This window comes from Phyllostomus discolor, chromosome 5 (genome assembly GCF_004126475.2).
Source record: "Phyllostomus discolor isolate MPI-MPIP mPhyDis1 chromosome 5, mPhyDis1.pri.v3, whole genome shotgun sequence".
NCBI classification, from domain to species: Eukaryota; Metazoa; Chordata; class Mammalia; order Chiroptera; family Phyllostomidae; genus Phyllostomus; species Phyllostomus discolor.
The window spans coordinates 100004348-100019396 of record NC_040907.2 but is presented as its reverse complement, the minus strand read 5'-3'; the positions used below and the strand labels follow the sequence as shown (position 1 = coordinate 100019396).

General features: G+C 35.9%; 1 protein-coding gene across 1 annotated transcript in view; it reads left to right on the top strand.

The window, feature by feature from the left end:
* RANBP2 (RAN binding protein 2) overlaps positions 1-15049 on the top strand; it is an 88885-nt gene that overhangs the window by 42898 nt on the left and 30938 nt on the right. The window contains 12 exon segments of the mRNA XM_036026627.1: positions 1487-1525; positions 1528-1695; positions 2699-2880; positions 2966-3141; positions 3312-3435; positions 4054-4215; positions 4493-4630; positions 4708-4854; positions 7932-8111; positions 8199-8282; positions 10836-10971; positions 14764-14858. Of these exon segments, the coding sequence (XP_035882520.1) occupies positions 1487-1525; positions 1528-1695; positions 2699-2880; positions 2966-3141; positions 3312-3435; positions 4054-4215; positions 4493-4630; positions 4708-4854; positions 7932-8111; positions 8199-8282; positions 10836-10971; positions 14764-14858 (1631 nt within the window).

Here is a 15049-nt window from a genome sequence, read left to right as displayed (position 1 = left end):
AGTAAACTTAATGCTTCCTGTAGGAAGAAGGTTATTTATTTAATTATTTTAACCTTCTCCTGCGGACATGCTCACTGATTTTAGAGAGGGAAAGGGAGGGAGACAGAGAGGGAGAGGAAACATCAATGTGTGAGAGAAACATCAATTATTTTGCCTCTCATATGTGCCCTGACTCGGGACTGAACCTGCAACCTAGGCACGTGCCCTGACCTATGATGTTTATGCAAGATGCTCCAACCAACAGAGCCATGATGGCGGGGGCTAGCAAGCAATTGTGACCTAAATTGAATGAACTTTATAAGGATGAAGAGATAGTATTAAATCAAAGTTCCTGTAATCTTTGGTCTAGCTTATATTGCCCTTCTACAATACCTTACAGTCTACTTTTTTTGTGGAAGGTAGATAGACTTTCAGGTCTTAAAGAAGTGACTTTTCCATCTTTTTTTATATATTTCTCTTCAACCCTTGCAGGGCTGTGATAGGTAGGTGCTTTCTCAGAGTGTCATAGTTTATAAAATGAACTGTGTTTTAAATGTCTTTGCTCTGGGCATTTCTGAGCTTGTCTCTGCTAACACTTGGAGAAATAGTAGTCTGGTGGAACCAAACCTGACTGACCAGCAGAATTTCCCCAAGGAGAATTTTTTTTGTTTTTGTTTTAAAAACAGTTTAATTGAGATATATTAACATGCTGTGTAGTTTACCTGTTTACATTTTATTTGTTTTTTGGTATGTTCACAGCCTTGACCACAGTCAATTTAAGAGCATTTTCATTACTTTATAATGAGACCTCACACCCATTAGCAGTCATGCCCCATTTCCCCCCAAACCTCCTAGTCCTAAGTAATCACTAATTTTCTGTCTGTTTATGGACATTTCTATTCTATATGGATATTTCATACAAATTGAATCATATAATATGTGGTCGTTTGTGACTGACCCCCTTTCAGTTAGAATAGTATTTTAAGGTTCTCCATATTGTGGCGTGTACTAAGGCTTTATCCAAGGAGTGTTTTTGAGATAGATTACTCACCCCAAACCTATGGAATCATAATCTCTGGGTGTGGGGACTGGAATAAAGATATAGTTTTTTAAAAAAGATTTTAAAGAAGAATTCTTCCCAGCCAGCAGTAGAAATCAGTGTATCAGATAGGAGAATGTGAGTTTGGCCCTGTTTTCCTATGTTCATTTTTAAATCCCACCCTTTTTCATTTAAAATGTAAATATTTTTTGCTATTTTTACACATTCTTGTCTTCTTTTTCTTTCCTTTTACTCTAGTATTAGACACAGATACTGTTTAAGCCTATAATCTATATTTATTTTTTTTCATAAGCACCCCTTTTGTTATCCAGATGTGGTTGTTGGGTTAGATGGTTATGTCTCAGATAATCTTTTTCCCCCCTTAGGGTATATGAATAAACTACTGACGGATATGAGTACAAACAATTCATATATTTTAATTAACGATGTAAATAATTTGTGTTTCAGGGCACATGCTACTAAACCTAACTTGTGACAAGCAAGATTTTTAAAAGAGGTTGTAGAATCCTTTGCCAATAAAAGTGGGCAGTCTGCATTGTATGAAGCTCTGTTTTCTAGTCCATCATCTAAGGATAGCTCTTTCCTTTGTAACGATGATATTGGAAACATTGATGTACAAGCACCAGAACCTGATGATCTGGCTAGATACGATGTTGGTAAGATTGTATCTTTTAAAAGAAAACATTTTGCATCTTAATTCCTTTTATATTAGAAAAATAAAGCAGAGAGGGAAATAAATTGCCCGTAATCTACCCAGAAGTAATGATTTAAGATTTTCCTGTATTACTTTCAGGGTTTTTTTGTGGGGGAGGAGTGGTGGTGGTATAAGAGGTTGGTAGTGGGTAGTAGTGGTGTGTATTTTTATTCTAAATTGTTGTTTATATTGTACATGTGATTTGTCTTTCAGAAATTCTCTCCCATCATATCTGTCTCTGTAAATACTACTTTCAGTGGCAGTATAATCTGTCTCATAAATTAGCCATAATTTACTTGCCACTTTTTATTGTAGGACATACAAGTTGCTTCCAGTTTTTCACTATTAAAAACAATACTGTGATGAAAATTTCAATATAAAATATCTCCATATCAAATTTTTCAATAGATTCTTTAAAATAATTACTGGGACAAAATCAGTGAACATGTTTAAGTCATTTGCAAATTGCTGTATTACCAGAAAGGCTGTATACCTCTTTAATGCTTCCCAAAGCTTTTATAACTTTTTCAGTACTAAGTATCTTCTAGAAGAGAAGTTCTCTTTACTATCCTAATGTAGTGGTATCCCATTGTTTTAATGTCGCTTTACTGAAAGGAAATGCATTCTTTCAAGATTTCTTCCCCACCCCCCAAGACTTCTTAATGGATGACTATTCTTTATTTAGTCCTTGTCAGATTTTGTCTTACTGAATTCTAGTGAGTCTCTCTCTTTTTCCCCTCTCATGTGGAGTTGGAAAGAACTGTCTCCATCAACTGTTTTTAAAATTCCTCGACATAAAGTGGGAGTACCTGTACTTTTTAATTAGAACATGAGACTGCTTGTCATAGAACTTTTCCCAGCTCTGATATAGAAAATTAAGATGCATTTAATGTGAGTCAGTTGTTGGCAGAACCAATGACATAAAGAAAGTTTTCAAAACCAATTTTTTTTCACCTTTATTTCAGGTGCCATTCGAGCACATAATGGTAGCCTTCAGCACCTTACTTGGCTTGGCTTACAGTGGAATTTGTTGCCTACCCTACCCGCAGTTCGAAGGTGGCTGAAACAGCTTTTTCATCATTTGCCCCAGGAAACCTCAAGACTTGAAACAAATGCACCTGAATCAATATGTATTTTAGATCTTGAAGTAAGCAAAGATTTTAACAAATTAAATATTTCGAGTTTTGTTTAATTTTTTCTAACTTAAATTGATTTTTCTTTGAACAAAACAGGTATTTCTACTTGGAGTAATATATACCAGCCACTTACAACTAAAGGAGAGATGTAGTTCTCACCATAATTTCTATCAGCCACTATGTTTGCCACTTCCTGTGTGTAAACAGCTCTGTACAGAGAGACAAAAATGTTGGTGGGATGCAGTTTGTAATCTAATTCACAGAAGAGCAATGTAAGTAGAGAAATAAAAATATTCTTTTAACTTACTGCATAGATTTCTTAATTTGACAATCTAATTGAAAAACTTATTTCCTAGGTATTTAATTATTGTGTGATGATTAACACACATGTAAATGTTGAAATGCGTGTTTATAAATCAAATTTATTAAATCTTTTTTTTAGCCCTGGAACCTCAGCAAAATTGCGACTCCTAGTTCAGCATGACATAAATACTCTAAGAGGCCAGGAAAAACATGGCCTTCAACCCGCACTACTTGTACACTGGGCAAGATACCTTCAGAAAATGGTGAGTTTATTAAAGTGTAAGCATTTTTAAGAACATTATTTTATAAAAAAAGCCATAAACTTTTTGTCGAAAGTTATTTAGTTCTGTAACAGTTGCAGCCTATTCATATTATGCCAGGTGAAATGTATTTTTTTAAATCTTGCCACATAGGTAATATAGTTAATATATAAACAAATAAAACAGTGTCTGGAATAAAAAATGCTACATAAATATTAACTGTTATTATTATTACTTAATAATTACATTATAATTATTGTTTAGCCTGGAAATTTTTTTGTGCTCAGTAGCAGAAGAGTATGTAGCAGGGGCATTAGAGATCTTTCTGAATATTCTAGGTTTGTTCTGTGGCAGGATTAAGTGTAGATGTTTAGCCCTTTGACCAAATTGTGATGTAGAATGGCAGATTTTGGCTGTCTAAAAGTGTTTAAAAGTTGGGTCTGGACTGATTGCTGGTATTAAGGTGGTTAGTTATTCCAGTATTTGGAGAGTTGAGCATATCACTTGAGATTTTGATTTGCTTTGATTTGGAATTTAACCAGATTAGAGCACTTACAAGTGAATTTTTAGATCTGATAATTTCTGTTCCTTAAGTTATATGCTTTTAACTTTCTATTTTAGGGCAGTGGTCTTAATTCTTTTTATGATCAGCGGGAATACATAGGCAGAAGTGTACATTACTGGAAGAAGGTTTTGCCGTTATTGAAGATGATCAAAAAGAAGAGCAGTATTCCTGAACCTACTGACCCTCTGTTTAAACACTTTCATAGTGCAGACATCCAGGTAATGGAGGATCTGGTTCCTTGTTTAATTAACTAGGAATGTGGACTTCCAGTATATAAATAAAGAAATGGAGCCATAAACTGCTTAAAATAATTGTCAGACTGTTTATTGGTAGTCTTGTTTAAATGCACCAGCTGTTACAAATAAAATATGGCACAAAAGAGTATTGAGATGTTAATATCATTATTAGATCGTTTAAAATCTTTGGGAAGTTGTTTGGGTTTGATATTCTGCCTTGAGGCAGTATCAATCTTTGACTAAAAATTAATGTGTTTAGGCATCTGAAATTAGTGAATATGAAGAAGAAGCACACATAACATTTGCTATATTGGATGCCGTTAATGGAAATATAGAAGATGCTATGACTGCTTTGGAATCTATAAAAAATGTTGTTTCTTACTGGAATCTTGCACTGGTAAGTAAATGTACTTGATTTAAACTTTCATTTTGTTTTAAAAACCTAATTGTTTCATAAAAGCATTCTTTGTATAGATTTTTCACAGAAAAGCAGAAGACATTGAAAATGATGCCCTTTCTCCTGAAGAACAGGAAGAATGCAAAAATTACCTGAGAAAGACCAGGGACTACTTGATAAAGATTTTAGATGAAAGTGATTCAAATCTTTCAGTAGTCAAAAAAGTAAGTTGCAGAGTTTTTGTTCATTCTTATTACTGACAAATGAGTGGTAAGTGTTTTTGCCTAGGTTTTATATTTTGGTAATTTCAAAAAATGCTCAGCAATACCTCAGTTAATGCACAAGAAGGGGTCTGTGGGTTTTTTTTTTAAAATATATTTTATTTTATTGATTATGCTATTACAGTTGTCCCATTTTCCCCTCTTCATTCTCCTCCACCCTACACACCCCCTCCCCCCCACATTCCCCCCCCCTTTAGTTCATGTCCATGGGTCATACATATAAGTTCTTTGGCTTCTACATTTCCCATACTATTCTTACCCTCCCCCTGTCTATTTTCTACCTATTCTCTATGCTACTTACTCTGTACCTTTTCTCCCTCTCTCCCCCTCCCACTCTCCTGTTGCTAACCCTCCATGTGATCTCCATTTTTGTGGTTCTGTTCCTGTTCTAGTTGTCTGCTTAGTTTGCTTTTGTTTTTTGTTTAGGTGTGGTTAATAATTGTGAGTTTTCTGTCTTTTTACTATTCATATTTTTGATCCTCTTCTTTTTCTTAGATAACTCCCTTTCATATAATAAGGGCTTGGTGATGATGAACTCCTTTAACTTGAGCATATCTGGGAAGCTCTTTATCTGCCCTTCCATTCTAAGGAAAGCTTTGCTGGATAGAGCAATCTTGAATGTAGGTCCTTGCCTTTTATGACTTGGAATACTTCTTTCCAACCCCTTCTTGCCTGTAAGGTCTTTTTTGAGAAATCAGCTGACAGCCTGATGGGAATTCCTTTGTAGGTAACTGCCTCCTTTTCTCTTGCTGCTTCCAGGATTCTTTCCTTATCTTTAATCTTGGGTAATATAATTTTGATGTACCCTGGTGTGTTCCTTCTTGGGTCCAACTTATTTGGGACTCTCTGAGCTTCCTAGACTTCCTGGAAGTCTATTTCCTTTGCCAGATTGGGGAAGTTCTCCTTTATTATTTGTTCAAATAACTTTTGCACTTGTTGCTCTTTCTCTTCCCCTTCTGGTACCCCTACAATTTGGATGTTGGAACATTTAAAGATTGTCCTGGACATTCTTAAGCCTCTCCTCATGTTTTGAATACCTGTTTCTTCATTCTTTTCTGATTGAATGTTTTTTTCTTCCTTCTGGTCCACACCATTGATTTGAGTTCCAGTTTCCTTCGCATCGCTATTGGTTCCCTGTATATTTTCCTTTATTTCACTTATTGTAGCCTTCATTTTTTCATCTAATTTGTGACCAAATTCAATCAATTCTGTGAGCATCCTGATCACCAGTGCCTTGAACTATGCCTCTGATAGGTTGGCTATCTCTTCGTCACTTAGTTGTATTTTTTCTGTAACTTTGATCTGTTCTTTGGTTTGGGCCTTTTTTTGGGTGGGGTGGGGGTCTTGATGTGCCTGTTACATAGTAAGGGGCGGAGCCTTTGGTGTTCACCTGGGCGGGTCAACCCAGTTGTAGGGTTGTGACGCTATATGTGGGGGAGGGGTCTGAGAGGGAACCCTGGTGCTTGCTCCACTCTCTGCCGGATTTCAGTCACTTCCGGATTTCAGTCACTTCCCTTGCTTCCCTCAAGCAAATCGGACCCTTCTGATGTTGATCCCTGGGTGGGTGGGTTTGTGTACATTCTAGGACCCTGTGGGGCTCTCCATGGAACTAGTGAGGATGGGAGTTTCTCCTGCTGCTGCCTCAACCCCCAAAGGTGTTTTAAGTCAGTGGTTTGAGGCTTTATTTCCCTGAGTTGGGATCCTGGGTTGTGCGATCTGTCCCGTTCTCCAGTTTCGCCTGGTTTATCTGTGCAGGAATATGGGACTCCCTGGCCCGCCAGCTGCTGCCTTCCTGGCCAGCTGCAGCCTTGTGTGCCCACCCTCTTCCACAGTCCGCCTCTTCGCTGGGTCTGCCAGCCATCACCTGTGCGCCCTAGTCCACCAGCTGTCACTTTGCCTCTAGCTGCTCGACACTGCTTCTCTTATGGTCTGCAAGAATGACTTCTTTAACTCTTTGGTTGTCAGACTTCCATACAGTTTGATTTTCTGTCAGCTCTGGTTGTTTTTTGTTTTTAAATTGTTTTTGTCCTTCTTTTGGTTGAGCAATGGGGTACAGTGTGTCTACCTACGCCTCCATCTTGGCTGGAAGCGTGCTCTGTGTTTTAATATTTAATTAGTATTGCTTTGTCTTAGGTTTTATGTTTCTTTTTAAAAATTGAGAATCTAGGTTTATACTGTTAGAAAAATACTCATTGAGGAATTAGAAAAGTTTTATAAGGCAGGACATTTTGTTGTTGTGGCAGTGCATTGCCACCTAATACTTGTTCTTTTTTTTTTTTTTAAGATTTTATTTATCTACTTTCAGAGAGAGGGAGGGAGAAAGAGGGAGAAAAACATCAATGTGTGGTTGCCTCTCGAGTGTCCCCTACTGGGGATCTGGCCTGCAACCCAGGCATGTGCCCTGACTGGGAATTGAACCCACGATGTTTTGGTTTGCAGGTGGGCACTCAATTCACCGAACCACACCAGCCAAGGCTAATACTAGTTCTTAGTGAATTTACAGTTAAACATGTAACTGAAATCAACAGTAAATGGCCGAAAATTTCATATCATTTCTTCTCATCTTCATCTGCTGTGGACTTTTTTCCAGCCCTTAGAAGTTTGAGACTGTCATGATGGTATTAAGTATTAACTTCAGTTATATTCAACATTACATATATTTTGTTGATTAATTAGTGTTCCTGCTCTTAGATTAGGCTTTATGTTGTCTGGTGCATTCTGGCATCTATGTTTCTCTACACATTCAAAATCGGGAAACATTTTGCTCACATTGGAAAATTTCCTATGTTAACATTCTTCTGACATTATTATGGCTAACAGAAAGAATAGAAACAGTATAGAGTGAGAAGACTTTAGGTTACATAGCAGTTTCGTGTCTGTTTTTAAAATATAAAGTGATTATAATATAAAAGTGAGAAAAGATAAGTATATTAATAAAATAAAAGCTTGCATTTATTTAAGAATTTTTACTTGGATATTTTTGCAAACTAAGGCTCTTGATTCATGCCTTTTGTTTTTAGTTGCCTGTGCCCCTGGAGTCTGTAAAAGAGATGTTTAATTCAGTCATGCAGGAACTTGATGATTATAGTGAAGGAGGTCCTATTTATAAAAATGGTTCCTTACGTAATGCAGATTCAGACGTGAAACATTCTACACCATCTCCCACCAAATATTCTCTCTCGCCAAGTAAAAGTTACAAGGTTAGTGGGAAAGAAGTGATTTATTCCATTGTGGAATATGTTTCTGTTCTAAGTGTTTTAAATACAGTTTTGTTACTTTTTTTTTAGTATTCTCCAAAAGCACCACCTCAGTGGGCAGAAGATCAAAATTCTTTACTGAAAATGATCTGCCAACAAGTAGAGGCTATTAAGGTAAATCAATTAATTTCTCTCTGTTGTGCCTTCCTTATTCTAAGATTCCTTCCTTGTCCACTCCCTCACTTTCTAAAGCTATTCAAAATGTTCCTTTATCATGCTACTATAGAATCCTACATTTTACATGCTGTATAGTAACACTTACCATATTTTTAAAATTACTTATGTCTGCATCTTCCACTAGATATGAATCCTTCAAAGGCACCAACACTTTTACCTAAAACATAGCATTGTTTGTGCAGTACAGTAGGTCACCAAGTGATTGAATTGAACTAGTGAAAATACGAACTGTACCTTGGTATATGAATTTATTTCTCAGAATGACTGATATGTGTCATGTTTATAGCTAGGAATCGACAAATTGTTTAAACTTCAGAAAACCTTTTATATTTTTAATACTTACATATGAATTTGACTTAATTATGTAAGGACATAGTTATATGTACATAATCTTATTTTAACTATATGAAAATGACCTTAACTATAAATAAGGCTTGTAGGAATGTCTTTGGAATTGGAAGTAGAGGTAGGTTGTTTCATGCTCATTGAGCAAGAACTAAATCAGTCCTACTGTTAAAATTACATCAAGGTTAATTGATAATTGTGTGATTTTCCTAGTGCTGTTAGCAATGTGTGAACATTAAAAATGCTGTTGGGAGGGGTACAAACTTTTGAATTTGCACAAAGATTTTTCTGTCAGTTTTGTGTAATTGTGGCCTATTGTGATATTATATATAATCTTAACATTTAGGATTCAGCCACACATACTCTTTTTGTGGAAGGGTAGTGGAACACTATTCACTGTGCCTTGAAAGCTAGGTTCTCGTACTAACGCTGTCACTAATTAACTACTTCAGGCCAGGCAATTGTTGAAACCATTTCTCAATGTATTTTCTAGTTGTTTGAAATCTTAAAATTATGATTATTGCATTAACTGCATCTTCAGGACCATGGTCCAGCTGCTGGTAATGACCAGTAAGTATTACTGGTCATTATTGATGCCAACAGTTTTTTTATTTACACATGTACAGCATATGGACTAGAGACTTTAGGTGAATGGGGAAAATTTTGTTTAGCTTGAAAATTTGAGAGATTTTTTGACCCTAGCAGATGTGGCTTTGGGGAAAGTTGTATTTGAAAATACCCATAAAAGAGGGTAGCAGACATGCTGGATGTGTCTGTTATAACTGCTCAGATACCCAGGCCCATCCAGAGATAGTTGATACTGATTTCAAAAGTGACCTGTTGTCTAATACCATGACAGTTTTTTTTTTTTTAAAGAAGTAATTTCTTGATAAATGCCTGTTTTGTAAGGGTCATTTTATAGGCTCTAGGGTTTGGGAGGGTATTGTCATTTAGTTGTATAAGAAATGACAGAGATCTGATAGCCAGCCACATAGATACCATTAGAAGGCCTTATGTCTGCCCTTTTGTCTAAGCAGCGGAATGGTTCTACAAAAATATTTTTGAAGTAAGATCTGGTTTCAAGTCTGTGCCATTTCCTGCATCTTTTTTCTCATGTTAAGATGTAAGTTACTAATATTATGTAACTGTGTAAGAATTAAAAACTTAGGTGAAGTGCTTGGAATATATTATTACATACATAATAGAGGGTGGGCAAAAGTAGGTTTATAGTTGTTTGAATGGAAAATAATACAATAATTAATAGTAATACAGGAATAGACTGTGTTTTGCATACTCAAAACTGTAAATATACTTTTGCCCCATCCTGTGTATTCAGATCCAGTATTAGTTGTTTTTCATTTTCTAGTGGGGCATTTGAGCATCACCTTGAAGGATAAGTTAGTGTTTTGTTACATCAAATGTAGCTAAGTAGAAAGCTAGTATTGGGAGATAATTTGGAATGTTGAATAGTCCACATGGACTGAAGAGTAAAGCAGTGTGGAAAGGAGATATGCTGGAAGGATGTTTGTGATGATACTGCTAAGGACCATGAATGTCAGAGAAAGAAATGTAATTTGTAGGTACTTTTCTTGGCTAGAGCTGAGCTTTTTTTTTTTTTTTTTTTAAAGATTTTATCTATTTTATTTTTAGAGAGGGAAGGGAGGGAGAAAGAGAAAGAGAGAGAAACATCAATGTGTGTTTGCTGGGGGCCGTGGCCTGCAACCCAGGCATGTGCCCTGACTGGGAATCGAACCTGTGACACTTTGGTTCGCAGCCCGTGCTCAATCCACTGAGCTACGCCAGCCAGGGCTAGAGCTGAGCTTTAAAAAGATTAATTAAGGCAAGTGTAAAATGGAAAAGGCGATGAGGCCGTTTTGGAGGTTACTCAGTTGTTTACATTAGAGGTAACTCTAACCTAGAGCAAATGAACTAGCTAATGATACTAAGGAATGAAAGCATGGGAACCGATGAGCTGTTAACAAATTAAGGATCATGTCCTTAAATCAGCACCTGGTACTCTGATCTTACTGGAATGTAGAATGTATTAAAAGGCACCATCAGGTATTTAAACCTAAAATATATGTTTGCTGTATCATTGTTTTTAGTGTTATATAATAGCTTAAATTTTTTTTTGTCTTCCAATAGAAAGAAATGCAGGAATTGAAACTAAATAGCAGTAACTCAGGGTCCCCTCATCGTTGGTCTACAGAATGTTACGGACCAGATTCAGCGCCTGATGGATATCAGGGATCACAGACTTTTCATGGGGCTCCATTAACAGGTGAGTTGGCAACTGGATTATGTTAGTAAATCACTTTGTGTACCCCTCCTTTAAATACATAACTTGTGAAATCACCTTGTGTATGTATATTTGTTTTGTTTTACGATTTTATTTATTTATTTTTAGAGAGGGGAAGGGAGGGAGAAAGAGAGGGAGAGAAACATCAATTTGTGTGGTTGCCTCTCCAGTGTCCCCTACTAGGGACCTGGCCCACAACCCAGGCATGTGCCCTGACTGGGAATTGAACCATTGACTCTGGTTCATAGGCTGGCACTCAATCCACTGAGCCATACCAGCCAGGGCTGTACATTTGTGTACATATCTGTATATGTCTGCTTATATGTTACTTAAGGTATATTTGATATTACTGTGATTTTTATAACTTCAAGCAGAAACAAAACAAGTTTATTTTGATACTGTGTATATAAAGGCTTAAAGGATAACCCTTTAACGCAGGTGTCAGAGGAGCTGAGACTTAGGTGGAACTATTGCTTGTAATTGAAAAATGTTAACTGATATAAGTATGCTTTAAGAGATGCCTAAATTTAAACTTCTCAGGAATTATTTTGATGAAATATTCAAAGATACGACATTCATAGGAAATCTTGTTTGTTTTGAAATACATGGTCATACATGAAAGAAAGGAGGAGTTTGAAGTTAGAGCATATTAGAATATGAAGTTATGTTGTATTACTGACCTCTCTGATCCACTTTGTTTGAAACATGGAAATATTTGACTCAAATGATAATTGTGAGGGTTTGTGTAAGGGTGGGTATGTATTAGATATTTATTTACAGTATACAGTTAACACTTAATGAACCAAAGGGTACTAATAGTGCCTTCTGTGGGTTGTCTATATGTAGAAGTGCTTTGTGTATATGGTGTTACTTAACACAGTAACTCGGAGTGGTAGGTACTATTATTAGTCTTGATTTTATACATGAGGAAATGGGTTTAGAAAGGTTAGGTAACTTACTCATTGTACAGGGTAATTATTGCTAGATCTAGGGTTCACACTCAAGTGGTCTCACTTTAAAGCCATTTGCCAGTATGATACCTTGCACTCAGGTACCCAGAAATGATGACAAAATCAAGTTTCTTTTATATGAGACTCAATTACTGAAATGGTAGTATTGCATATTTTTTATTAATTAGTGTTAACCCAGGAAAGAGTTAGAATGCTTTGGTCTAGTTTAAATTAGTGCATTAATGTGATAGTTGAGGATTATATTTAAGACTGCCCCACTATCCTTTTGTGACAGTGTCTTCTAAATATAGGTAAAATAAAAGTCTCAATAAAGTCAAACTTATTAAATGTCATGAGTCATAGACAAATGTATGAGCTATCAAGAGTTCAAACATTGCTTACTTAAAAACCTTGTGTACTATGTAGAGCCTTTTCTGGGACTTTTTGAGTGCTGTATGGAATTGATTATTTGACACCATTTGAGTTACAATTTCCATTTCTTCTGTGTATAAGTATAAAAGTCCCTCTGGTTGTTAACATTCAGCTTGTCTCATTTTATTTTTGCAATTACCCTATGAAATGTGTAGAAGCAGCACATCCTCATTTTACAATTGAGAAAACAGGAGACCCCAAATGGCTCATGGACAACAAGGTCACAAAGCAATTTTGTGGCCTGCAAGGAGGAGGGTGCAAGTCTCCTGATTTCCATTCCTGTTATCACAAATTTTGTTTTTTCTAATGAATGTAACAATATATCAACAAGGTTCTTCTCTTTTGAAAATTAAGTGATTAAAAAATAATAAATAAACTTACAGGAAATATTAAGACATACTGAACATTGTAAAGAAAATGAAACAAAATGCTAACAGTATCACATGGAGTTCTATTAACATTTTGGAGCATTTCTTTCTGGTCTTTCCTCTCTGTATATATAAGGAAATTTTAATGAGATTTTTATCAAATATTATGTTGTATGTAGATGAGTAAGCCTGTTTTTTAAAATATTACTTTAAAGTGATATTTAAATATTAAATAATTAATATTAAAGTAAATATTACTTTTAAGCATTTGTTAAGTATTTTTGAAAACACTATTAGTGAACACACAATATTTTATCATGTGGAAGTATTGTAGATTTTAGTTCCCTATTTTTGTTATTTCTAGTTTTTGCTATTGTAAATAATCTGTGGACACGTTCCCAGGATTTTAGGGTATTCAAAAAATTCTTTTGTGTTGGGAAATTGCTGTATAGAAAAGCTATGCCAGTTTATACTCATCACCAGTATCTGATAGTGCCCATCTCTTTGTACTCTTGCCTAGTGTTAACTTATCAGTTTATAAGAATCTTTGTCAATTTTTAAGAACAAATATAGTGTCAGTTTTTAAGTTTTTTATACTAAGACTTGCTGAACGATTTTTGTTAAGATTTTATTTATTTTTAGAGAAGGGAGGGAGGGAGGGAGGGGGGGGAGAGAGAGAGAGAGAGAGAGAGAGAGAGAGAGAGAGAGTGAGAGAGTGAGAGTGAGAGAGAGAGAGAGAGTGAGAGAGAGTGAGTGTGGTTGCTGGGGGCCATGGCCTGCAACCCAGGAATGTGTCCTGACCAGGAATTGAACCTGTGATGCTTTGCTTTGCAGCCCACATTCAATCCACTGAGCTACTCTAGCCAGGGCTTTGCTGAACAGTTTTATTATCTTTTATATTTCCCGAGTTACCTATTCATTTGTTGCTTTTTGTAGTAGGTTTGTAAGAATTTTTTCCACTCCCTGCCCGCTTCCATTCACTGGTGAATATTTAACAGTCACCAGTGAATGATAAAGTCACTAGTCGAATTTCAGGCTTTGATTCTTGGCTTATATCCATTAGCTTGTTCTATGCCTGTTTACTACCAGAATATTGCAAAATAACCATCTTCACCAGGCAGTTCCATTAGTTTTCCAAATTTAGACTCGGGCTTCTTTGGCAATTTTTTAGACTTGGCTGGCTTTTTCTAGGTCTTTTTCAGTGCTTTTCAGGATCAATTGTTTAGCATCTCTTGGGTCACAATTTCTATTTCTTCTTCTGTATGAAGATTAAATAGTCTGTAAGTTGTATTGTTTTCTGGTAAAATTTTCATTAAACAGATCAAGCAAATGACTATTGGCAGTTTTACTGTCAACATGAGTGTCTTCTAGTTGATTTCCTGGTAAAAATTCACACAAAACAGGTGGGGGAAATAGTTTGGACATTAGCATGAGTGTCAGTCATGATGTGTCCCCTGTTCCCTGTGCCAACAATGAACACATTTTTTGTTATTTATGAGATACTTTTTTATGAATTTGTTAGGTGATTTTTGACCTGAACATTCTAAGCTTGAGATTATAAAATGCAGTCTTGCCATTGGGCACATTTTCAAGACTCACTTCAAAAACATGGCCTTGAGGCCATCAGATGCATTTTGATTCCTTAAACTCTTCCCATGACTAGTGTGATCCTAGTATTTCTGATGTCGGAACATGGCTGTGAGTTTACATCATATCCTTTTTCTTGGAAAGTGGACCAGCCATTTTCTTCTTGCTTTTTTGATGCTTGTGAGGTGCTTGTTCTCATTGACTATGGTACTTTTACTCTTCATGTGTCATATTTACCAGTTTTTCCTAATTTGTCATTTGATAATTTTCTTTATGGTGTGTTTTGATACATAGAAATTAAAAAAAATCTTACGTGGTTTTGAATCTTTCTTTGATTTCTGTTGCTTTTGTATTCATAGTTCTTGCCTAGATAGTCTTAACTATAGTACAGATTTTTTTTAACAGTGTCTGTCTTTCCTTCTTTCTTTCTTTTTTAGTTGCAACTACTGGCCCTACAGTATATTATAGTCAGTCACCAGCATATAATTCCCAGTATCTTCTCAGACCAGCTGCTAATGTTACTCCCACAAAGGTAACAAAGGAATAATTTATGCACTTAACGTGTGAATATTTAGACTATTTTTAAATGGGGTGGCGGTGGGTCCCTCATCAGTCAATTTTAGCAGAAATGGGACTAGAATGTTTTTGCTGAACCACTGTGTGGTATGTATTTCCAGGCATGAAATATCTAAGACACAGTATTACAACAGTAGTTGAATGTAA